This window comes from Rosa rugosa, chromosome 5 (assembly GCF_958449725.1).
Source record: "Rosa rugosa chromosome 5, drRosRugo1.1, whole genome shotgun sequence".
Classification (NCBI taxonomy): domain Eukaryota; kingdom Viridiplantae; phylum Streptophyta; class Magnoliopsida; order Rosales; family Rosaceae; genus Rosa; species Rosa rugosa.
Window position 1 is genome coordinate 12321154 of NC_084824.1, and position 26920 is coordinate 12348073.

General features: G+C 37.5%; 3 protein-coding genes across 4 annotated transcripts; all 3 read left to right on the forward strand.

The window, feature by feature from the left end:
* Window positions 1–6211: 6211 nt before the first annotated feature.
* Window positions 6212–8837, forward strand: LOC133711209 (zinc finger BED domain-containing protein RICESLEEPER 2-like). Its single transcript, XM_062137364.1, has 4 exons — window positions 6212–6521; window positions 6663–8002; window positions 8129–8636; window positions 8734–8837. The coding sequence occupies exons 1-4, from the start codon at window positions 6212–6214 to the stop codon at window positions 8835–8837; spliced, it is 2262 nt and encodes a 753-aa protein (XP_061993348.1).
* Window positions 8838–10569: 1732 nt separating this feature from the next.
* Window positions 10570–11661, forward strand: LOC133709484 (small ribosomal subunit protein eS27y-like). Its single transcript, XM_062135254.1, has 4 exons — window positions 10570–10725; window positions 10998–11099; window positions 11188–11216; window positions 11302–11661. The coding sequence occupies exons 1-4, from the start codon at window positions 10723–10725 to the stop codon at window positions 11426–11428; spliced, it is 261 nt and encodes an 86-aa protein (XP_061991238.1). The 5' UTR covers window positions 10570–10722; the 3' UTR covers window positions 11429–11661.
* Window positions 11662–13480: 1819 nt separating this feature from the next.
* On the forward strand, window positions 13481–17962 carry LOC133709483 (nudix hydrolase 12, mitochondrial-like). 2 transcript variants are annotated; one of them, XM_062135253.1, is made up of 6 exons: window positions 13481–13738; window positions 14635–14718; window positions 16424–16538; window positions 16626–16709; window positions 17066–17215; window positions 17551–17962. In XM_062135253.1, the coding sequence occupies exons 2-6, from the start codon at window positions 14648–14650 to the stop codon at window positions 17773–17775; spliced, it is 645 nt and encodes a 214-aa protein (XP_061991237.1). In that variant the 5' UTR covers window positions 13481–13738; window positions 14635–14647; the 3' UTR covers window positions 17776–17962. The 2 variants fall into 2 exon arrangements, with proteins under 2 accessions (XP_061991237.1, XP_061991236.1); XM_062135252.1 differs by lacking the exon at window positions 13481–13738 and adding an exon at window positions 13817–14505.
* The last annotated feature ends 8958 nt before the right edge of the window (window positions 17963–26920 follow it).

A 26920-nucleotide genomic window follows, 5' to 3' on the forward strand; every position in this document is an offset into this window, starting at 1 on the left:
TCCTATCCCTCTTCTCTCGCTCTCTACGCGAACAACAGCCACACATTTTTTTAATAGAATTCTCTCCCTTTGAAATAATAGAGGCTACCCTGCTCATGTTCTGTGTTCACTCTCGTCTCTTCATCAACCAACAACGACCACCTGCACATTCTCTTTCATCTCTCTCTTCATCAATTTTCCTTCTTTTTTTCATTGTTCAATCACCGCGTCCACATAAAAAATAAAACATAGACGCAATTACCATCAAAAATTCGTCCAACCCAGTAAAACCCAGAATCTCGATTAAAAAAAGAAACACATTTTCTCTGAAAATCAGGCAAACCAATTCAACCCAATAATCAGATTCACATTCAACCCAACATTCACTGGCCAAATTCATAGAATACCTACTATCCGAAGACTTAAGAATGAAGAGAGATTGAGAGTCGAGTAGAAAGAGAGGAGAGAGAGAGAGAGAGAGAGAGAGAGAGAGAGAGAGAGAGACGCGGGTGACTGAAAGAGAGAGAGAGGCGCGGTTGTCGACTGAAGGAGAGAGAGACTCGCACAGAAGCCCAGGCGCCCGCCCAAAATCAAACTGCCCAAGAGCATCCATTAGCCATTAATCGAGTCGGAGATTCACCGCCCAGAGCCTAGGCGCCCTGGCGATTGAGTTTTAGAACACTGCTCGTAACATACAAACTTCCATCATTCTTTTATTATCCATGTAGTGTATTACACTAGTACACTACTACGACGTGATTTATTTATTGATCAAAGCACGTACAAGCATAGAGTACTTCTGTTTGGGAATGTAAACTGACTATTGGCTGTATTAACTGATCATGAATTTGGTTCACATGCAACAACATTTCCTTGTGTAGTATACCCTCTCACCGTCGCAAACAGTTGAACAACTTGGTATGTCTCGGTTACTTTTGTCCGAACAATGCATGAGGCAGTCTACTCTGCATGCTTACTGAAGCAGTTCTCAATACATTCTGAATTGTATTCAACCTGTTGATCAGCGCCAACTTCCATTGCCGGCCATGCAGGGACGGAACCATTAATTTAAGTTGAGGGGGCCTAATATTACCTTATGATGCTGTCAAGTTTTCCTAAGTTCATATAAAGCTTATTTGTCGTACTTTGACTTCGATGAGTTCGTATGAATTTAATGGCTTCATGCCGCAAAACTATTATGTTAGCTTCTACATCTACTCAGTACCCAGGGAATCGGTGCCGGTAGCATCAAGATTTGACTGAAATTTCAGTTTGATTGATTTTTCGTTAGTACACTAGTACAAAATCGAAAATAGATAACGGTTCCGCACCGTTGTCTGCAAAAATATTTTTTCGTTGTCTAGGTGAGTGTTGTCTTTTTAAGTTTCACTCCACAACGGTACCTAACCGATGTCTAACATAATAAAGCACAATAGCTTTTAGTTAGAAATCGTTGTAGCTATACACAACACACACCGTTAGCACTAAATATACCGTTGTGTATGTAATTATTCAATAACGGTTTTTACTTAGAAATCGATGTGGTAATACAATTTACACATTACTTTTGGCCTTCAACAACTTTAAAACACAACGGTTCTTAACCCAAAAACTGTTGGCTTGAAGGATTCTATACGTCGGTTTTTAGTTTAAAAAATGTTTTCCAACTACATTACACAACAGTTTCTCGTCAAAAACGTTGGTGTTGAGGAACTGTTGCATCGGTTTCTCAATTGACAACGTTGTAGGTGACAATGAAGATGGTAAATTACAATGATTTCTAGGATAAATCCATTGTCTACTAGCCAGAGAGACAACGATTTTTTTCAACCATGGTCTAGTGCATCAATTCAAGAAATCAAAATGAAATTGCAATATATTAATAGAGAACTATTTCAAGTAATCACATTTACAATGCTTCTACAGCTGAAATTTCTTGAGTGAACTTTGCAAAAGTAAAAGAAACAAATATATACTGGATGTCGTATAAAGGTACTTAGCTATCATATAATGGAACAGGTACTTTTGCTACAAATTAAAGAAGCTTCACTAGGTACATAATTAAGCATAGAACTGATGTGAGTTCCATTTGTTGCAGTAAGACGATCAAAGTCCGGTCAATTGGGTCAGATAAAGAATCAGACCTGAGGAGGGTTGATGATGGGGGTACTTATAAGGCTCCATAAAATCCACCATTGGATATTGTAAATGAACCTCCAGCCATATCATCAATTGAAAGACGTCCCTCATTTGCCTTCTTTGCAAGCGAATTGATCTCCTTCTTAATCTCACCACAATTCATCTTATCAGCATTGCGGATAACTGGCACAACAAGGCCCTGCAAGGAAATAAATTGAAGATGCATTCTCAATTCACACGTACTCTAAAGAAACCTCATTACCAATAACGAATACATACATAGCAAAAAAATTTGGACATTAAACGGAAGATTGTTAAACCAAAAGTTCCAAATGGAAATGATAAAAGATCTAAAAATTTTGACAAATCCTTCTACACTAAAGCAGTTACTGTGACATTCAATTGTGCGAGTTTTCTAGAACATTTGATAATACTCGAAAGAATTCTGGCATATATACCTTTAGAGTACCCACAGCTGCACTTATATCTATCAATCTATGTAATCTCTATATATGATATCATCCCCATCAATGACTGCATATTAAGTAGGCTGATTTTGGACCCCACTGACAACAGCCTGTTAACAAAAAAAAAACAAAGATATATAAGTACTCTATACACTGCATTACGCTTCATAGCAATTGTACATGTATATTATTTAGCCCCATTTACCTTGATGAATCTCGACATAAGCCCCAACTTGACCCCATGCTTCTCAACAGATGCATCCTTGAAGTCACAACGAAGCTTCATCAAGTTTGTCCTATCACAAGCAAAAGATCACTGAGGTAAGAAAAGAGCACGAAGATATGACAGTTGGTACAACTCAGAGGCAGAGTTTACGCAGCCAGTCCCTATAACAGGCATACTGAAGCAATAGATTCACTAAAGTGCCACAACTGTCAGTTTAATTCAAGACCAGGCACAACCAAAAATTTTGGAAATCAATAAGCAAATATGAAAACAAAAGAAAGTGCATAGGCTAACAGATAGTTGGCTTGAATTAACATATCAACTTCATTGAATGTTGTAAGCATAGAGACTAAACATGATGTTGATTCAAACTTCTCTGCATAGAGACTAAACATGATCGTTAAGCCAACCATCCACATTTCATGAGATGTCCCAGCATAATCCCACATCCGCCAGTAAGAGACAAAGAAAAAGTGCACAATCATTCAATAAAATGATATTGAATACCGTTTCTTATATTCTACCTGTCACTGAAACTACCTGCAATTGATCACAGGAATACCTTCTAGCTGCAAAAGGAAATTTAAATTTCCCTATATATCAAGCAACCTATGCAACAAACAAAGTTCAACTTTATCTGAACAATTGGGTCCGAATCTGGCTAGAAATAAATTCAAAAGCCAAGCACTTTGTAAACTGTCAAATTGGATTGGTTTAGAAACCACATTATCAAAATCACAGAAACATGCAGAGCAGCAGAGGCATACAGTTTTGGGTCTCATAAAAGTAACAAAAAACAATAACTTTGTTCTTCCAAATTGCCTATGACACTCTTCTAAATTGCAGTTCTGTTCTAGAAAGAAAGCAATCTGACACAGACCCGAAGGCACAAAGCTTCATACTCTTACTGATGCACATAAAAGTAAAACTACCATTTAACAAAGAAGCTTAAAAGAGATAGAGAATGACACATACATATAATATATAAAATACCTTTGGGTTGAGCATAAGTAAGTTCTTGAAGGGTAGTGGTGGTGCATAAGTAGAAGTAGACAGAGACAAAGAAACAAAGAAAACAGACATATCTATGGTATTAAATTACAAAAGGGAAACAATACTTCTGATGTTAATCTGAATAAAATTGAACAATTAAGAGCATGCTTAATGAGTATAGCCAAAATATAACAAGAACCAAAACTCACTCATTATTTGAACGACTTTATTGAGAGAAGCTCTCCCTGTCCTTAGTATTGGCCTGGAGTTAGGAAACTCATGATAGCCACTATACTTTCTCATTCTTGTCGTTGCGGTTGCCTCCATTGCAAGACATGTAATCAGAATATAAATACTTCTTGTAGCAAAATACGTTAAGAAAACATAGCAAAACAACAGAGGTCAAAAAGCTTAATGTGAAGCATAAATGCATAATTAGGGCCGGGATGTAAAGTACCTAATCAATTCAAAGACATTCCCAAACTTAAATCTAAAAGAAAAATTGACAGGATGAAAGTTATCCACCAACAATGACCTATACTCACCCGAAAGTGCAAAATCTTCAGAGGGAACAGGTATGGATTTGCTTATGCGTTGGTTTTCTGCCTTTCTCCCTTTGCTTAAATCGAATCTGGTCACCTCCCAGTCTCCCACGTCACCCCTTGATTCAAACGAAAGATTACCAATCCTATCTAATTATCCTGAAGCTGAATGCAGTTTCTATTATCATATCAAGTAAAACAGAAATTCAAAAAAATGAATCAGATACAAAATCGAACCTGTATATAGGGAGTTAAGAGCGAAAGCTGCAAAGCCCAACCGAACTGAACACCGGCGGCAACCGTACAGCTGAGAATTAGATTCATCAGAGTGTTCTGATTAGGAACTGGTAGACTCTGCGGCGGCGGAAGATCACCGTTCCCGTTCGGAACCCTAGAGAGGACGACAACGACGACGACGGAGACGGCCTAGAGGAATTGAGGTCGATCCGATGATGAGGCTCATCATCCATCCCCATCATTTCAACTTTCGTATCCTTCAGGTTGCGGTATGACACCCGAATCGACACCGAGTCGGTCTTACCCGCCATCGCGACTCGGTCAGTGACTCAGTAACTCGTCGGCGACTCAGAACCTCAATTCTCCGTACATGAAAGTGATGAAACTGTAGAGTGAAATGTAGTGATCTAGGTCTTTGGCCAAGAGATCTGAATCTGATTGGAGGATTAGAACTGAGAGGAAGAGGAATAGGATGAGAGGGATTGAGTCAAATTTGGGCGGGTGTGGAAAATGGAAATGAGTCCGATCGCAATACAGGGTTTTGTTTCACCTGCGTCGCACCACCATGAGGGGCTCCTACATCAGCACCTGCGTTCGGTTCGATCAATTTGGGGATTGGATTTGGGGTTTTGAAACCCTAAATCTTGAAGAGAAGGACACTTGTTTGAGTTTGCTTTGCTGAAAATGTGTCTTATTTGCAGAGAGAGACAGAAGAGAGAAAGCTTGCCGGTGGAAGCGAGAGGGCGGAGGCAGTTAATGAGAGAGAGATAGTAGCAGGAGTGAGCGAGAGAGAATGGGTCGTGCGGTTATCAAATTTGGTAAAGTAGGAAAAAGAACCAAGTTCGCGAGAATAAAAAGTTTTCTTCCCGCGTTTCCGAAAATTTTTAACTTGGTCTTCTAGTAGTGTTTCTAAACAAAGGACCAACACTATATTACCATCTATAGATAACGGTTTCGATAGCACCGTTGTAGAAGTTAAATGATAAAACTTCTAACCAAGGGGCCAACACTCTGTTAGCATCTATAGATAACAGTTTCGACTATACCGTTGTAAAAAAAAAAATCACAACGCTTTTTATTAGGGCTGGGCACCTGAAACCGATATCCCGATCCTGTCCCGATCCCGGCCCGAAAATTGGCAGGACGGTACGGGATGAATTTTGGAAAATGTAGGTCCCGACCCGAACCCGTCCCGTTCTGAGAAATCGGGCCCGGTACCGGTTCTGACCCTAACGGTCCCGTTTAATCCCGTCCCGTCCCGTTTGATGACGTGGCTGTATCTGATTAGTCCTACGAATGGTTTCATGTAGGACTGAATGCACACGATCTCGATATTAACTATGAACTATCGACCATATCGACCATTCATCCATTCGACCCAATCCCTAATTCCCTATTCTCTTCTCCGAATCCATTCGACCCAATCCCTAATTCCCCAATTCATCCATTTTCTCTTCTTCCATTCTTCACTTCTTCTCTTCTCCGAATCCATCCCCAATTCATCCATTTTCTCTTTTTTCATTCTTCACTTCTTCTCTTCTCCGAAATCCCCAATCTCATTTCTTACCCCATTCTTACACTTTCTCCTAAACTGACCAATTTCAACCAATTCTTCGATTCCAATTTCCATGGCTAGGGGGAAGAAACCAGTTGCTCGGCCTCATCCAACTGCTTCAGGGCTTGAAGATTCTTCAACTGCAACCTCACCTTCTGCTCCTCTTCAAATTGAAGCTCCAGCCACTTCAAGCCAGCAAGCTCCTGTAAATGATGAAGCTCCTGCAACTCAAGCAGGTTCTGCAACTCCAAGTGATTCTGCTAATCCGGTTAGTTCTGCTAAACGTAGTTTTGTTTGGGAACATTTTAAGGAGTATGACAAGATTGAGAAGGGTAAAGATGCTGAAGGGAATGAGATAGACATTGTTAAAAAAAGAGCTCACTGTATTTACTGTCCTAGAGGGAAAATTGGAGACTTTGCAGTGGATAGTTCTAAGAATGGGACTTCGGGGATGATTAGGCATATTAATCAATTTTGTAGGTACTATCCACCTAATATTAGCAAGACTTAGAGGGTTCTTGTAGGTGATAAGTCTCAGGGAAACAAGCTAACTGCAGTAGCTTATGATCAAGATGACTATCTAGAAGCTTGTGTAGAAATGATTGTCATAGATGAGTTGCCCTTTACCTTTGTTGAGAAGAAAGGTTTTAATCGGTTTTGTACTAGAGTGTGCCCTCTGTTTAAAGTACCCTCTCGTAGGAAACTAGTTACAAACTTTCTAAGAATGTATGATGCACAGAAAAAAGAATTAATCAAGATTTTGAAGGCTTATAGGGTGTGTCTTACAACGGACACTTGGACTAGTGTGCAAAACATCAACTATATGGTGCTTACTGCCCATTTCGTTGATGTTGATTGGAAAATGCACAAGAGGGTTATAAACTTTTGTGTTATCCAAAATCATCAAGGGGCAACCATAGGCAGGCTTATAGAGTCATGTTTACTGCAGTGGGAGATTGAGAGAGTTTTAACCATCACTGTCGATAATGCATCTGCCAATAAGTCATCTTTAGAGTGGCTTATATCAAAGATGAACAAATCTGAAGGTTACAAACCAGTTTTAGGTGGTAAATACATGCATGTGAGATGCACAGCCCACATAACCAATCTGATTGTGGGACATGGCTTGAAGAGGCTGCAAAAGAGTGTTTTAGCCATTAGGAATGTTGTCAAGTATGTTAGGTCTTCACCTAATCGACTAGATAGTTTTCGAAAAGCTGTGGAAAGGGTAAAGCTTCCTCTTAAAGGGCTGGTTTGTCTTGATGTCCCAACAAGATGGAATTCAACTTATCTAATGTTGGAGGCAGCCTTAAAATTCAAGAAAGCTTTTGTTAGGATGGAGGAAGATGAGGATCAGCTGTATCTAGGTTATTTTAAGGAACCAGAAGAGGAGTATGATGAGGAGGGCAATCTGATTCCTAGTACTAACAAGAGAAACAGAGTTGGACCACCTGCAAAATCAGATTGGGAAAAGGCTGAGATTTTTGTTGATCTACTTAGAGTTTTTTACGACGTGACGCTGCGAGTTAGTGCAAGCTTGCATCCAACTGTGCATACAACATTTCATGATGTCGTAACAATGGAGAAAAACATCAACAACTTATTCCTTGAACCTGAGATAGCAACTGGTTCCGATACAGAAAAGGTTTTAACCGATATGGCTGCAAATATGAAATCTAGGTTTTTGAAATACTATGGCAGCTTTCAAGACCTCAACCACTTGGTTATTATCGGACTTGTACTCGATGCAAGGTTCAAGCTTAGGAATTACACACATTCCTTGAAGGAAGAGGGTTTGGATGACTTTGATGTGCAACACAGAACTGATGAGATTAAATCTCTATTGATGGCACTCTACGATGAGGTACAACTCGAACTTTGATGATTTTACACTTTGTTTCGAGGCTGTTTATGTTTTTACTTTTCAGCTTTTTGTGTCTTAGTTTGTTCTAAGTATTAATGCATAATTTTTTGTCTTATTGCTTCTTAGTATGCACCAACAGTAGATGGTGGCAGACATATGCGCAAGCATCCAAGCCCTACAAGTTCAAGCAGCACAATCACTAGTAGCCGAAGTAATCCTAGGAAAGGTGTGAGGGGTCAGATGCTAAACAATTGGAAAAAGGTGGTCCAAGAGAGTGATGAGGCTGTCATGGTACATGAAGTGGATCAGTATTTGAATGCTCCCCTTGAATTTGTTGATGATGAGGAAGAGGATTTCGACATATTGTGTTGGTGGAAGATAAATGGTCCTAAGTTCCCTGTTATGGCAGCAATAGCAAGAGATGTACTTGCCATTCAAACATCCACAGTAGCATCAGAGTCTTCTTTTAGCACCGGAGGCAGAGTGATTGATGCATTTAGGAGTTCATTGACTCCTAAATCAGTGGAGGGTTTAATATGCATGCAGAATTGGTTGTTGGGAGATGATATTGCTCAAGTGGTAGATGAGGAGCCTTCCATTGAAAACACCGAGTTCTATGAACAAGCTGAATTAGGTACTTGATCAGTTTGCATTTTAATTTTTTTTTCTGTGTTCTTGCAAGTGCTGAACAACTTCGAGTGCTTACTTTTATTTTTCTGGTATTTGGTTAGATTATGAGAGCAGTGCATCAAGCAGGAACACACGTCCAAGTGGTCCAACAATCCCAAGAGCAAAATCGAAGGGAAAGGCTGCAGTCCCTATTTCTATTGACTAGTTCAGTTTGCACCTTGTGAGTTTGATAATGGTTGTGTTGTCACTGTTGTGTACTTGTGTTGTTGTGTTTTAGACTTTGAGTTCTGCAGTTCTGCATTGTTATCTGCACTTCTGCAGTTCTGCAGAATTTTGTTTTGATTTGCACTTCTGCATTGTTATCTGCACTTCTGCAAAACTTTGAGTTGATTCGTTTCTGATTTGCTTGGTCTTTCATTGTGTTGAAGTGTTGATTAGTTGATAATTTGATATTACTCATATTAGATTGTGAAATAGTGCAACTGTGCAAGTGTGTCAAATTTGCAGGTTCTATTGTTTTACTGTTTTAGTGCATAACTGCATTTTTTGTAGCAATCATTCTCCTCCTGTGCAGCACCAAGACAATAGTCTTAGTACAGTTTGATTTATTTTCAAATTTGGGTACTAGTGGAGCTAGTTTGTTAGGTTCTTGCACTTGCAGGGCTGCATACTCAGATCAATGAAATGAATGGGATCTACAATTAAATCAGTTGCAGATTTTTGACTTGATATTTTGTCATGTGCAGATATTGACATGTTGTGATTGTTGTCAACTTGTCATTCTTCTTTTCTTCTTTTCATGGCAAATGGCCAAATGTGCTTCATTTTGATTTGTTTTAAGACAATTGAATGTGTCAACATTGTAGATTTGTAGGCTGTAGTGCTAGGACTGCTAGAAATATGTATTTGCATTTTGGGATGAGTGAAATCTGGAAAACCAGATATCCTTAAGTGAATCAAGTGATAGGAAAAAACAAGGGAGTTTGGGATCCCGAAATGGGCCCGGGCCCGATCCGATCCCGTTCGGTTTCGGTACCGTCGGTACAATATTCAAAAAAACCAAGGCCCGTCCCGTCCCGTCCCGAAAAATATTTCCGGTACCGGGCTCGGTATCAGCCTATAACCGGCCCGTCCCGGCCCGTGCCCAGCCCTACTTTTTATTAAACCGTTATCTAGGTAACGTTGTCTATTTTCGATTTTGTAGTAGTGGTAGTTTAGGACTTGCGGCTTAGTTTCTTTTGATTTTCTTTGTGATTGGTCAAAGTTTTCAAAATATACGTTTTGTCATTTCAGGAAGTACAGATCCTGGGTTTTGCTTGTATCAATCTTTTAATATTTTTGTATTAGCATGTATTTACTCATATATAGTTGTTTTTCTCCTGCTTTTCTCTAATCTTCCCTCTATCTTCATGCATTTACTTGCTTCTATACATTAAATATATATAAGATATTTTTTTCTCTAAAACAAAATGGGGGTGCTGTAGCACATCCCAGCACCCCCTTGGTTCCGTGCCTGCCGCCATGCTAGCAAGAGCGCAGTCACGATATAATGATCAGCAGAAGCACACTTGACATCTTTTGAAGAGCCGCCATTGTATACGTGAACTCTAAAGATCTGTAACTAAGTACCTTGTTTGAGATTTAATGTGTTGCATTTGAGGCGTTTATATAGCAAAATATCACGCACAAATGTTGAGCCAGAAATGAAGCATGGTTAAGGGAGATAGTTGCATCACATTCCGGATGCATGATCAGCTAACTCGTGCCATGGATTATATAAACAACGGTCCAATAAAAGTTTAAAGCCCATACTCGCAGCCCACCCGTCTCCTGGTGCAAAACTGAGAATAACAAACACTGAAGGGGCCGAGATCAAAATATAAAAGCTAGATTCAAAGACGAGAATATCCCTAATGTAGGCCAAAGGCGGAGATCAAGGATCTAACGGCCAGCATCGCTCAGCCATTCGTTTATATTCACAAATATAAACCCTATTTCCCCCTCTCACTCTATCCATCGCCGCACACTCGCTCTGTAGAGACTCCTCTGCTTTCGCCGCCGTCTTCTTCGATCTCCGCTCGTCAATCAAGATGGTGAGTCTCACGCACCTTTTCCTTGCTCTAATATGAATCCTCAGGTTCACTTTTCTGTTTAGATTGAAAGTTATGCACTATTTCGATCGGTTTAGAAACGTGGTTTAGGGTTTTGTTATGTCAGATTTATTTAGGTTTTGGATTTATGCACTGGTACTGGAAGAGAATTGTGTTGTTTTTGATCTGTGTTGGTGAAATTGGTAGAGGAGAAGGTGATTAATTTGTTAGAAATGAGATTTTGGAGGTGACTGGTGTTGGTTTTGTGGTAACAGGTGCTCCAGAACGATATTGATTTGCTTCACCCACCTGCTGACCTCGAGAAGAGAAAGCACAAGCTCAAGAGGCTCGTGCAGACCCCTAATTCATTCTTCATGGTATTACTCGTGATGATTCGATGAGTTTTGTGTGTTTTTGAGGTTTTTGTTAGGGTTGTGGTAATCTGATTGTTGTGATTTTGCGCAGGACGTGAAATGCCAGGGATGCTTCAACATGTGAGTTAATTTTACTTGTGCTTTTTGTGATGGTTATGATTTAAATTTGAAAACGAGGAAATTTATTTATCGAGTATGTGTGCAGTACCACTGTGTTCAGCCACTCGCAAACAGTTGTGGTGTGCGGAAACTGCCAGACAGTTTTGTGCCAGCCAACTGGTGGGCGTGCCAGGCTCACTGAGGGGTGCTCTTTCAGGAGGAAGGGAGACTGATGCTGCTACATTAGTACACTTTTGACTCTAAATTATGTGCAAGAGGGCGTTTGAGCCTTGATTTCATGGAAGGAGAGAAATGGATGCTTGTTGTTATGTTTTATTATCTAGAATTGGGTTTTGGAATTTAATTTTGTTAAGATTGCTTAATGTGATACTGGTGCGTTTCAGAACTTCCTTGATTAAGTTAGCTGTTTGATGTTATCAATTTTCATTCTCATCTTCAAACTTTATTACCTTTTGTGCTTTGTTACTTTGTACAATTGTCAGTTTTCTTTGTTCTATCTATGTTATTTTTGTATCATCGTCATTGTCTTGCCCATGTCTATAGCTGTCATGAGCTTCTCCTTGTATAGGGCAGAAAATTAATGTTTGCTGAATAGAGGAATACAGATGTCTATGTTCTTTTTTGCAATAATAATTGCTTCTTTATGCTTTTCTTTCTTTCAGTATCTGAACTGTTCTTCTCAGACGCATGTGGCAAATTGTTTCTGCTTTTTAGTTGTTTAATGTGGTCCTAGTTGTAAGTTTTATGTCTAATTTCTAGGGAAGGGGGGAGGGGGAGGAATCAGAGGAGGGAAGGAAGCAACTGAGGATTGAATCTTTTTGTAATAGTTTTTACATCAGTGATACTTGGCTTTTTATCATGGTTTGGAGTATGGGAGGGGAGGGGGAGGAATCTAGGAGGGAAGGCAATCTTATTATGGGTGTGAAGCAAGTGAGAATTGAATCTTATCAAGGTTATTGGGAAAGTGGTCTACATTTGGAGTAAATGGTAAGTGGATCATGGGAGGGGGAGGGAAGAATGTTGGGCCTCTTGTTATTGTGGGTTTGAAGAAAGTGGGACTTGAAACTTTTCATGGATGCTGGGAAATATTCCCTTGAATCAGGTATAGATGGCTTCTTATCATGGTTAGGAGTAAATCTCACTGTGGATGTGAAGCAAGTGAGATTGAATCTCATTAAGGATACTTGGAAGTGCTATTCAATTAGGGGATTGGCTTCTTATCATGGTTAGGAGTAATTGAGAGTTGGTCTTGTTGCGGTGGGTGGGGTGCGGTAGCAAAGTGAGAGTTGAATCATACCAAGATGTTGGGGAAGTGCTTTACAATCAGAGATAGGGTAGGTATAATTGAATCAGGGATACAAGTTTGGAGTGTCTTGATTTTTGAGTGGAGCAAGAGAGCTGAAGAAGGGTGGGATATTATCTAGTATAATTGAATCAGGGATACAAGTTTGGAGTGTACTTATCATGCATTTAGTGCAGAATATTGTGCTGCTAAGTGAGTAGAATACTTTTGACAATCTTATCAGACATGGGTATTGGGTATAAGTGAATCTTGTCTTGGGTGTGAAGTGGGTTGAGCGCTCTAGTCTTGTCACACATGTGCTTTTGGTGCAAGTGTATAATCTTGTCATGGCCGCGGAGTGGGCAAAAGACTAGTGATGTTCATTCTTTGTGGTTGTATATTCCTCAACCCACCCAATCTTTGTTTATGGGCTTTGCCATCCACAGGTGGGTATGTATATTCATATTTTGTTTGTGTTGGTGTTTCATATTGCGACCGAAAACCCTTCCTTTCAATGTTTTGCCCAAGTACATGAACAGTAGCTAAGTTCCCTGCTCTGCATCTTAGAAGTTGTTTTCGTTCTTCTCTTTACAAGTCCTGAAAACTTTCTGGCATTTTCCCAAGCGTTGCCTACCTCGGTACCGTCTTTCACGTTTGTGCAAATAAAATTGACATCTAGATGTGCCTTGACGTGGGGGTTGGGGGTTGTGCCAGTGAGCCTGAGCCTTTTGAACTGTATTAACTGTTGGGATTTGTACCGATGACGGTGTCAATCATTCAAAAGTGTGGAAAATTTTGATGCTACATCTGTCATCATTATCTTGATATCCGAATTTCTTACGTTATGATTTATGTAGAATTGATGATATCATATGGGGGCATTGACCTGAGTAAACGGTTTTTGGCGTATTGGGCATGTAACGTTCCGAGTTTCAGACACTTTTATATCAATAATTCATGTGGCATCTTCCTCAGCTAAACTAGCTGGTGGATGTGGCAATCATATCTAGTAAACAAAGAAAGCAGAAACAAGATTTTTCCTTTGGCTTCTGTTTTCTGCGGCTTAACTCGGTTCTTCAATCAAATCTTATCTTTCCCCTTCTTCTTGTGCATCTACAGTCTTGAGCGGTTTGTAGCTCTTATGGTTATGAGCGTTGATTTGTAGTTTCAGTGGTTTTGAGCATCTATAACTATCACTATAGTTGAGCATCTATAACTATCACTATAGTTGAGCATCAAGGTAAGATTTAAGTAATTATAAGCATTTATCTACTTACAACTAAAATTCGAGTTTGATTACCTCCTCTCAATTTCGATAATTATCGAAAAATATAATAAAATTATACTTGATGAATTAATGCAAGATCGTGATATATTAAAAGAGTTATGGTCGGCCAATTATTTGTGGGGACTCTACTCAACAGTATTTTAAAATTTAAAGACATTTTCATCATCTCATGTAACAAAGTCCATTGCAGGTTTGAGTTCCATCTATCCTTTGATTTCTCTTGTGTGTGAACTCCATGTTCTGTCTTCAATCTGCCGACATTTGAATCCAAATTGAGTGTTCAATTGGGATTCCGAGTTCTGCAAATGTGAACCATTTTATTCGATGTGGGATGCAAAAAAACAAAAAAGCTAGAAACAAGATCCATGTCAAGTCAGGGTTTGAGTTTGACATGTTATATTTAAGTGGGTTAAATTTAAGTGGGTTAAAGTTGATTTGGTCTTCCCGCTGAAACTTATTTATGCCCATCTATCTTTCTGGCATACATGTAGAGCTATAGGGACTAGTAGAGTGCAGCTTCTATGAAGGAGCATCCCAACATCTTCAGACTAGTTCAAAAATAACTTGGAATTTTAGAACTTTCGAAGAGCGCCGAAAAGATTTTAAGCGTGTTGTCATCGTTGCCCTTATTGACCCTTTTTATCTCTTTCCTCTTCTGCTCGTTAAATTCGAGGTCGTCGTTTTCCTCTATGGAGTAGTTTTGGGTTTGTGATCTCTTGGTACGCTCTCAATGTCGAAACTATAGTATAGTTAGTTGCCCTTCACTTGTTGAACTCATAACCTCAAGAGGTTTCAACACTTCCAGCAGAACCCAGGTTTCTGATTCCACAGGGCTATTGGTTGTGCAGATTATCAAAAATCATGTCTTGTTTGACAGCCAGAACAGGGCGGCAGAGACAGCGGTACGAGGATCAATTGAGGCTTGTTTCAGGGTGAGCACTAGTTCGTTTGGTTCTATAAATTTATCAATTTGGTTTTCTATTTCTGTAAACACTGTGTTCTTGAATTGTTGTTTTCTTACATTCTTTAAGCTAGAGGGAGCAAATTATCCATTTCTGGTCTAAACAAGTCTGCATTATATCTTTAGTTGTTATGAATTATGATACAGGAGTATTATAAGTTTTAAGTGTGCAAGCAAGATTGGAATCTTTTGTTTGGAAACAGTGGTATTATGAAAAGCTTTTGTCTTTTGGGTCCCAATGGTTGTTAACAAGTTGCCTGAGGTCCATAGCTAGTGGGCAAAGGTACTTGCAGAGCTGGGCCTTAGGGATTGACTTAATGTTAGCTCATGACTTGTTCCAATGTGCACCATATGTTCATATACATTCGAAAATCCCTCTTTTAGTTCTTCTACATGAAAATTTTGTTTACTGTGAGTTTGTATTCATACAGCTGCATAAGCATACATAGGGTAGTTAATTTTTTCCTGACCACAAAAAAAGAAAAAAATTAGGGCAGTTAATTTTCTAGTGTAGTCAAGAAAAGAATATATTTTTCTAACAGTTTGGTACAGTTAGATGTTGCGATGCAGAATGAATAGACGTAAGCGCTGATCTATGATATGCAATTGATTGTTTGATGTGTATAAAATAAATAAGAGAATGGTATTTCTAAGAATATCTTTGGATAATAATATGTTTGTCAAGTTTTGGATACATCTCAATTGTCAATATCTAATTCACTCACTAAGAAACATGTCATATCACATTCTTAAGCGTTATGATTTTAAACAGAACATCATGTAAGGAGAGCCAGAAGTTGAATAATGTATCAGCTTTCACTTCATTCTGAGTTGACATTACATGATATTAATAAATGGTGTTTCAACATCTTTTCTTATGCTAAATAATGCAGTTTGAAAAGTTGAATTCTTACAGTACTGATTTTATTTATGTTTTGAAGTCTGGATTTTGCATCGTTCTCTTACTTGGATCTTTGTTGGTTGGCAATTTTGTGGTTTTCAATATGACATTACTCAGTTGTTAATCATTAACCATTTATTAGCCTCTAAGTAGGTCGAACTGTAATCTTCTTTATAAATATCATAGCAGATCAAGAACAAAAGTTATACTTACAAGTAATGATCAACTATTGGTTAGTTTTTCATGAATAGTGCAGGAAAGTAATCTTTTCTTTCTGACTTAATCCATTTAGTACCTCCTTTTGGCTTTCAATTTCATAAACTAGCAGAAAGTATTTGCTTACTGGATTTGTTTTTCACCAATTGGCATCAGCATAGTGAGAGAAACATGACATCTGCTGAGGGATATACTTAAATGGACGCCTTTTTCTGATTATTTTTCCTGAGCATAACCACTTATCTAGAAAGATTGTGTGATGAATTGGAATCTTAATTTCATGATTAAACCTTCTTTGGCTTGTGAAATGTAGATGACATGTGGAAACGTGTTTCAGTATCATGTCACCATAACTAGTGCATTATTTGTGTTGGTTCTACCCTTTGTTTTCTCTGGATATCCATGTGTGTTGATTATGTTCTTCCTGAGCACCACCCTCTCTCTCCGAGAGTTTAGTGGGGATTTTTTCCATTTCAATCAGCTGTTCTCTTACATTTGAGGAAAATTTGGATCTAACTTTTACTCTTTTGGTGGAAAAAAAAAATATATATATATATAGATGTATACCTTATAGGTTTGAAGAGACGGTAGGGAGTAGCAATTGCAATGTAGAGAAAAATTTGCTTGTTCTCATGATTTCTTCACCAGATCGAGATGATCTTGTCTTTCCAAAGGTATCTATCTTCCTTCTTTATTTGTTTCATACTTAAAGCTCTATTGTGATAGAGTGTTGACCACAGCGACACCTTGTTCATGATCAGGGAGGATGGGAGAATGACGAAACCATGCATGAAGCTGCTTGTCGTGAGGCCTTAGAAGAAGCAGGAGTGAAGGGAGTTCTTGGTGTAGGTTTCTCTTCCCTGCTTGGTAACAGACATGGACTCCTTGTCACTGTATTGTTTAATTAAGGCTATAGAAATTTGTAATTGGATCTCTAAAAGTAGAGATTTTTTGCCTCACCATTTCCACCTGTAACTTCTTGCTGTATGGATTTTCACTTCATATTGCTGCGTGGAGTAGTGGAGAGTGGGGTTAATTGCATTTTTTTGAAAGTCTACTATGTTTTGGAATCTGTTTGTGGTTTTGTACATTTTTGAAGTGATTACAAACTGTCTCTTGCATCTGCTGAGACTGAATTGCTTCTCTACACAGAATTGTAACCCCTGGTCAGCTAAACAAATCAATTTCATATTTGCTTCAGGAAACTCCACTAGGACAATGGGAGTTCAGAAGCAAGAGCAAACAGAACAATGGCAGCCTGCAAGGTGGTTGTAGAGGTTACATGTTTGCACTAAGGGTTACTGAAGAGCTCGACTCCTGGCCCGAGCAGGCCATCTACGGAAGGAAATGGGTGAGTTGTAACTGATGTATATCTTCATCCACCATAGGAACTAGGAGAAATAAGAAAGAAGCATGAAAGTTATACAATTTGAAACTTGAAAGACATCTACTGAATGTTGAAACATGACATCCGTTTTGCTAACAAGTTCTGTGCTTTGGTTATTATAATCGTTAACTTGAATGAAAAGAGTTCATTGTCATTATCATCTTTGCAACTCGATCGCTTGAGACATATCATCTAATATTGAAACTTGAAAAACAACTCCAGTTCTGCAAACAAGTATTGTGATTCAATTATTATACGTGAGGACTTGATATTGAAGACTTGGTTGGTGTCATTTTCAGGTTACCGTAGAAGACGCATTCAAATTCTGTCGGTATGACTGGATGCGAGAAGCTCTTAGAAAGCTTTTGATAGCACTCTCAGATAACACGGAAAATGGCCCGAGAGAAGAACTGGATGGACTTCCTTTGAGGCCAGTTATCTCAGAAGTCGGATCAGAGCATCAAATATCATCACCATCCGGTTGCTTTGCTAGTCATTCTAGTGTTCAGCAGCTCGCAGCTTGAGAATTCATGTCGCAAACGCATTGTACACAGGGTTAATGAATCATGTCTAAATCAAGTCAAAACCCTTGTACTGCAAGTTCCAATTGTAGCAAATCCTAGACATTCGTTGTTGTATTTCTTTTATAATTCTGTTTAACCTGTAAATAAATCGAGATTAATAGGAGGAACAGTTGGTTTCTCTTGTAGATTTTCGTGACCTTAACATTCTTTAATTAAGCTTCCACAAAGACACAGCTGCTTCTGGGATAACGATGCCCACATTAACCAAAGCAGAACAAAGCACAATCTCAAAGTCCGGGAACGATCTACATATCACGACAAGAAAAATTCAAACCTCCACGCGCTCCTCCCTCGAAAACATTCACTCTTTTGCTGGTTTTAATATTCATTCTGGTTTAGTTTAATTTTGAAGGCTATGGCTTAGAGAGAGCATTAGTGGCATTAAAAATGTGGGAGATAAAGGAGAAGAGAAAAGAATATACGACCAAATGGGAAAGGATCAGAAGGACGACCGTGTGCTTAATTAACTTTGCATTGTCTAGATTGTTGAACTTGTTTTTTTTTTTTTTTGAGAAGAAAACATAGTCCTTTATTCAACACCAAACAAACAGACTACAAAGCACGGGTGTGACAAGCTGCAACTCCATCCTCATTCACAGGTCGAATGATCGATGAGTCGCGCACAACCCCAGAAACATCATAGGTTACAAGTAGGTCATTTGAAATAACCTTCATGAGCCAAGGAGGCCCAACTTCGAACCACTGAAAACGCCCAACCTCGCGGGCTACAAAATGAGCAATGGAATGAGCAACTTGATTTGCTTCTCTAGGAACAAACTCTATCCTAGGAGCAGGAATCATGAGCAAAAGACTCCTAACTTGTTCTGCCATCTTTATTGTGAAGCATTCAAACTCTAGCTAGCTTAGCTTAGCTTTGATATAAAGCCTCCATGTAACACGGGGAGGGTTGGTCCTTTGACTACTCTATATTCTATAACCCTTTTCTTTCCAAACACATCTTTTTACTCAATGATCTGTTTTATTTGAACCTTGGAAGTGGAGATTCATGGGATTCACAAATGCTTTGGCCCTTGTTTGAGTTTTCTTGACTTTTGGTACTTTTTCTATCGTCAAAGTACTATTCATCAACTTGGTTTCTTTGATCAAGAAGATTAGACCGAGTTGTTTCCTTAATTTGATCTCTTCTTAACTCTTGTACTTACTTTTTCCAAAAAAAAAAAAAAAAAACTCTTGTACTTACTAATTAAGAAAGTAAGTATAGCTTTTATTACCATTTGGTATGATAGATAATTACCATTATTTAAGTGATGTTATTATTACCATTTTAAGTATTGTTATTATTACCATTATATTGTTTCTCCTATTTGGACTAGGAAGGTTTATATTTTGTTTTTGGGTTTTTGTCCATTTACCCCATTTTTAGAATTTTTTTTCCCACTTACCCCATTAAGTTTTTTTAATTCCCTCTTACCCAAAACACTCTAAGGGGGGTGTATTGTATTAGGATTTATGCAGACTTTTTTTAAATGACAGACTTTTTGAAAAGTCCACAAACTCTTTAAAAAATTGATAGACTGTTATGTATTTCTTAAAATCATTGATTTTAGCAACAGACTTTTATTGATTCATGAAAATCTATATACTATATTATGAATGACTTCTACAGATTTCCTAGGATGTACAAAATATTAAAAAAAAAAAAAAACAAATGCAGCCCAAACACAAAATAAAATAATAACTTGTTGTCTCTTCAATGCTCAAGTATCTTCTAATAGAAATTGACTCAAATAAATGATTGTTAGTCTGTCTAGCGAGTTTGTTCTCATTCCTAATCTCCCAACAACATAAATATACAATATAGATCACTTGATGTTTATGGTTAATTATTCTCATCAATTTTGTTTTTGCCGATTAACATATATTGTAACAATATTGGTCAATGTCTTGATCTATAATCAATCAATTGAAATTCAATTGTTCAACCTTTTTTTGAAGCATAATATAAATTCAAATTAATGAGAATAATTAATTAATACGATAAAATTTAGTATGGTTCAGGGTCTTAGGGTTAGACCACAATATTTGAGTTTTAGGGTTTCATAAATCATTTTTATTGCTATTAGGGTTCGAAGTATCACAATTGAAAAAAAAAAAAAAAAAAAAAAAAAATCACATTCAACAACTACAATGAACATGTTGGGTATCAAAAAAGGTTGATATCATAAAAGATTTGAGAAAAGACAAAAAATTAAGAAAGAGAGATGATGAAGGACAAACTTCTTCGTGCGTAGAGAGAAGAACAATTTTTTTTTTGAAGAGGAAACTTTGATAGACTTTTTGAAATCTTTGGTCTGGAGGCTGGAAAATTATTGGAGTTTGATATGTATAGTTAACACTACAAAGTCCATGATTATCCATGATTTTCTAATTTCATAAGTATGAATGATATTTTGAATACCTCTGTACTTTTATTCATTTTTAAAAGTCCTAATTGAATACCCCTAGATTTTGGTGGAATTCATGAAGTCTTTAAAAATCCTAATTGAATACCTCAAGACTTTCATGGACTGTTAAAAGTCTATATTGAATACACCCAGACTTTTAAATTCCATAGATTTCTTTAAAAGTTCCACTAATTCCATATACAATACACCCCCCTAAGGAGGTCTTCCCTAATACCCCATTAAGATTTTTTTTTTGTTTTTAATTTTTTTTTAATACCATTTTACCCTCACCCCTTTGTTATACTTAGAGAGAGAGAGAAAGAGAGAGAGAAAATGGAAGAGAGAGAAACCATGGGAGACTTCGCCGGAGCCCGGTCACCGGCTGCCGGAGTCCGGTCACTAGCTGCCGCCCACCGGAATTTGTTGAAAATCTCACCGGAATTTTTTTGCCCCCAATAGACCTCTATTGCCCCCTAATCTAATAGAGGTCTATTGCCCCCAATAGACGACTATCAGCCATATATTGCCCCCCAATAGGACTTTCAGTTGCCAGAATGAGAACTAATCTCCCTAAATTTAGACAAATAAAACTTTGATTACAGAAAAAAAAAAAACAAGGAGATTACATCAATTCAAAACGTCTATTGCCCCCCAATAGCCGTCTATTGCCCTCCAATAGAGGGGTAATAGACGTCTATTAGGGGGCAATAGACATTCAAAACTTTTTTTTTCTTTCCTTTTGTCCCGTTACTTAAAAAAAAAAAAAGCTAGATTTTTTATTTATTTATTTATTTAAAAAAAACCCTTAGCCCACCCCACCCCACCCTTACAGATGTCAGTGAGAATCAAACTCATGACCTTTACAATGTTGGAATTATAATTTACCAACAAGCCACAGCTCATCGACGTGAATAAGCTAGAAATTGATTTGGGCACCCAATCACAAATCTCCTCTGCCATAGACTGGGTCAAGCACCGGCGGCGTCCAGGAGGCCATCGAAGACGTCGTGTGGCCGTCGTTGTCAGCGTCGGCCGAGCTTGGGCGAGCTGCAGCAGAATCTGGGCAAAATTCGACCCGCGCCGGCGAGTCGTTTAGGAGGCCATCGACGACGTCGTCTGATCGTCGTTGTCAGAGCGACAACAGTTGGACGCGGTCGAGCTCACCGGCGAGTTGCAGCGGAATCTGGGCGAGAGGTCGAACCGCGCTGGAGTTGGAGATCGGGGAGCGAATCGACGCCTGCCGGAGGTGGAGAGAGAGAGAGTTTCAGATCGGAGGAGAGAGAGATCGTAGGCATATTTGTAGTTTATTAATTTAACTGAAGGCAAAATTGTCTTTCTACGTTAAATTGGGTAACAGGGAATAAAAATCTGTTGCTAGGGTACATGGGATAACTTTGCCTCATTTTGGTGCTTTTGGTCAAGAACCCATTGTTTTTCTTTAATTGGGGAAAATAACTACATCAATACAAAAGGGCACTAAGGGGGAGTCCGTTGTTCTAGTATCAACTTCCAACAACAGAGTGACTAAGATCTTTTTAAGGCGTATGCATGTGTTCAAGTTTGCTTGTCGAGCTAGCCAAATACATCTTCAAGTTATGATGCGCCAAGGAGACTTTTTTGTAAGATTAATTGCCAAGTAGAATCTTGGAGTATCATTCAACTGGAACTTGAACCTTGCACTAGTGGAAACCTGAAACCCCTCTCGATCGAACAGCGAAAAGTATGTTAGCCTGGTTGCAGAGATGAGCATGGCTCTCCCCAGAAATCATACAAAGTTAACTATAACTGAAGAAGAGGCCGGGATATCGTATCTAGCTAGTTGATAGTTGTGGTTGTTTTGGTGGGAGTATACAACGTCATGCGGACAATTTACATTTTACGATGCAAAATATTTTAATTTTTAAATTTATTAATACCTCGTATATAACATATTTTCTTTTCTATATTTATGTGACACATTTTTGTGTGCAAATATGATCTTATCCGTAATATTGAATTTACAAATTGCAGATGCATGACGTGAAATATTATAAATTGTATAAATTGTGTTATAGGATTCCATTTTTATTTTACTTGAGGTTTTATCAAATAATTCTTGATCTTCAAAAAATCATCAAGACTAAAGATATTATCACTAAATCAATATGTAGCTAGCTAGTTGGTATGTTCTACACATGCAGACAAATCTAAGCACACACGCAGTATCGGATACATGTCAATATAGCAATGAAGACTTTGATATCTAAACCCTAATATCATTACACTTTGATATCTAAACCCTAAAACTGAACAGTAATAACACAGGTTTACTGTGATATATTCTCACAAAATGCTTATCACATGGGTTGGTCTTTCGTGCCTGGAATTCTTGATGATTTCACTAATGATTGCGAAAACGACATCTGTTAGTTTAAGACCATGTAGGCATGTAGCTTAGCCTAGGATTATTGATACTCACTAGACTGTAAATATTGTCTTCACAAAACCATCGATTTCAGATTGGAGAAAGTTACTATGTAGAGAATCTCCTTCTTTCTATCTGTCTGAATTAGTGAGTTGTTTAATTGGAATGGAATTGATATGAAGCTATATGTCAGTCATGAGTCAATGGAGATCATATATATCTCAGTCAAATAGCACCACATAGAATAAAATTTGCCAAATGTCTAAAAAGGATACACTGTTAGATTCTTAATGCTTGATATCTTTGAATAATGCTGCTACTAAATCACCAATAAAGCCTTGTATGGCCAATATCAATAGACCCACCTACTTAAATTCAGAGTTCTGTCCATCACCAAGGACCAATTTCTAGCTCTACTTGGAGCTTTTGATCACTTTGTTGATCATGATCGTTCAGCATGTTAGGTAATTAATTAAGTAGGTTATATATATATATATATATATATATATATATATATATATATATATATATATAGGATTTTTCTCAGGTAAGGATGTCCTTACCTAAGGTTTAGGTACGGATTTGGTGTTTTCACCCACTTTTCGATCACATTTTCACATCTTAACCGTTCAGTTTTTAGGTCCTAATGTATAGATCACCTCTGCAAAATTTCAGCCAAATTGGTCATCGTTAAGGCATCCAAAACTGTAATTTACACGAACGGACCGAATCTGTCGAACCGGAACCGTTCGTATTTATAATGGTAAATTTCAGTTTTTGATGCCTTAACGATCACCAAATTGGCTAAAAATTTGCAGAGGTGATCTATACATTAGGACCTAAAAAATGAACGGTTAAGATGTGAAAATGTATTCGGAAAGTGGGTGAAAACCGGAAATCCGTACCTAAGGCTAGGTAAGGACGTCCTTAGTGTAGCCGGACTGATATAGGTTTTTTCTCAAGTAAGGATGTCCTTACCTAAGGTTTAGGTACCTCTGCAAAATTTCAGCCAAATTAGTGATCGTTAAGGCATCCAAAACTGCAATTTACACGAACGGACCGAATCTGTCGAACCGGAACCGTTCGTATTTATAATGGTAAATTGCAGTTTTTGATGCCTTAACGATCACCAAATTGGCTGAAAATTTGCAGAGGTGATCTATACATTAGGACCTAAAAACTGAACGGGTAAGATATGAAAATGTGATCGGAAAGTGGGTGAAAACCGGAAATCCGAACCTAAGGCTAGGTAAGGACGTCCTTAGCAGTGTGTGTGTATATATATATATATACATACAAATATGACCTTAGGGTTTACTGGTTTAGGAAAATAGTAATTAGTAAAAGTGTATAAATATGATTGTAGTGAGCGTTTCACATAGTTGATGTCAGTTTCTCTTACCATATAAATTTTACGATTTTAGTCGATCATGTTTAACATGCATGGTATCAGAATTCTGATTCTAGATAGTTCCAGTGTACTATTGGCGGGAAGACTTTAATTGTTTGGAAATGAAAATATAGCCTAGAAGTATCTATTAAATGGGTTTGTATGTACATATTTACTTCATATGTGTGTCTTTTTGGTTACATTAATTAAGGCCATGCAAAGGAAAGAGATTTCAGATTTGAATGGAATGCTCAATATCACTGAATTACAAACACTCATATGGTATTTGTGTGATTGTGGTGAGTGTTCTTCGCACAATGATGGTCTTATTTAAGATTAAAGTTCATTGCAATTAGCAGAAGTTACAATTAAGAACTTCTCAAAATGTATTTGAAAGGATAAGATAGAAGACTAGAGTATGCGTGGATCTGAACTACCACCTTCAATAATTTACAGTCAGCTGACTATATGTGTTCATTAAGGTATGAAAATTTAGTACCTTTCTTTCTAGTTTTCGTTATCCACAGGCCAGCATTGGTCTTAAATTGGAATCAATTAAGTTGAAAATTACAATAATTACATGCACTAAACTATGTCTTAAAAAGTGAATTTACATATACTGTGTACCGAAAGGCCAATTAGTAATGCATGGGGTCCTCCATTTGGGTCAAGTCTCACTAGCTTAGCTTGATAAATGTAAAATTAACAAAACCCCTCTAATATCTAGTAGTTTGTTTATTAAGTAGGTCTTTCTAGTGATTGTTTTCTTCAAAAAAGCTTGCCCTTTGTGTCCCTCACTCACATGCAACCCAACATGGCTTTCCCTCATTTGGAGGTCTATATGTTCATATTCATGAGCAACAAAGGACGCTCCAAAATTCAGCAAAAAAAATAAAAGAGGAAAAAGCCATTTCCATGGAATTAAACAAGTTAGAAAACGAAGCCTTTTGGTTTGAAAGTTGGGAAAGGGGGTGTGGAACATATCATTATATTAAGCTCAAAATTGGATGCACGTGGCTGAGATAATTATATTCCCCAATGTGTTCCAAGTACGTAAAAGTCTCCATATGCATTGTATAAGAGTAACATGATAATCTATACGTTTGTTTCCCTATTATATATAGGTAATATTATCCTATCATATCATATTTTAGAGCGAAATGTCTAATCGAATAGCAAGATTATATATTGCGAGTCATTTCTAAGAGATATCATAACATTCATCATCTGAGTAATCCTACGTTCTAGCCCATAAGCTCATATAGAAGATATGAAAAAACTCTAAAGCAATTCATGTTTGTTTGGTCCTAAATCCTGAACTATTTAAGATAAATATCAAATGGCGTGCCATTAAGATTTGTTGAGTAATTTAATTGACATAAATAATGTTGAATGAGAGAAACTATCTTTATTTTCTTTTCCATAAATTAATCATAAATATATCATCATATAATCAATATGTTGATACATCTAACTAACAATAGCGTAAGTGTATATGATCCTAAAAGAATACAAACACTTATTTTTTTAATACGAGATTTCTATTCTTTTGAGTTTCCGAGATAGTTTTCTAATTAGAACCGTTATAAAAATTACTAACTGACAATATCAGTTTAGTTAAATTTTTACAGTGTAAGTGTATATAATCCTAAAAGCATATAAACACTTATTTTTTAATACGAGATTTCTATTCTTTTGAGTTTCCGAGATTGTATTCTAATTAATTAGAACTGTTATAAAAAATACATATGCATAAAACTCGGTCAATTTTCAAAAAAAATTGATTAGTGCATGTACCATGCATATGGTGATTAGAGAATATGCTCGAAATGATAAAGGTGGTATTAAAATGCCTGTACATATAATTGCATAGGGATGACCAATGATGGGTACTGACAATTGAATGATCATATGGGAATGAATGATAATTAGATTTTTCATGTACTGAGCAATCATATGGTGCAGGTTAGTCTTTTGCAAAATGCAGAGCTTTTCGGGTTTTGGATTAAAGCTTTTCTGACGCGTGCATGCTCATAATATACCGGTGATTTGATTAGTACCACAATAATCTATGATTTAATTGATTAATTAGTATATGATGATCATATATTCAACTGCTTAGACTTCTCTCTTCCTCTCAAGGTCACATGCGAGCAAACTTTAGGTTAGATATGATGCTCAGAACTTTTGGTCAGTACCTACTATTTAGTCCAAATTATAATGAACTTCATAATTAACAACATAAGCTTGCAAAAAGTTATATATTGAATCACCCACTTAATAATAATGGCAATTAGTTGCCAATCATGCATCCTCCATATGTAAACATGAACTACTAATATTGTAATACTCGGATCTCTAGTTCCATAGATCGCAAATCTAATCAAGAATTTGCAAAAAAAGGAATAAGATCCTGTGCTGATGATTTTTTACTTCCTTTGTTGACATTGTGATAATTTGTTTTCAAACATGTTATAATTTAGGTTTTAAGAATAAATGGCGTATTTATTTTAGGGTTTCATATTAAAAGACAGTTTTGGAGCGAGCGTTACAGACTCATATAGTTATCGCTATATGTGTTTCATTTCAGCTGAGTTCGCAAATTTATTTGTCATTTACTTAAAATATGTTAATTAGTATAAATTTGTGTACGCTAGAAAGATAAGCGCATACCAACATCAAAAGGATGAACAGGAATTTTGCTGTTTAGGGTTCTAGCTGCGAGGTAGGGTTTTCGTCTTGCAAATTAAATAAACGATGGAGGAGGAGATTACAGCAGCAGCAACAGAAGAGGTGACAGGCCAGGGTGCCTCAGCCATGGATGATTCGGTTATGGCATGAGTTTATGATGTCGCGCACAGAAAATGGCCCCAATAATTTCATGCA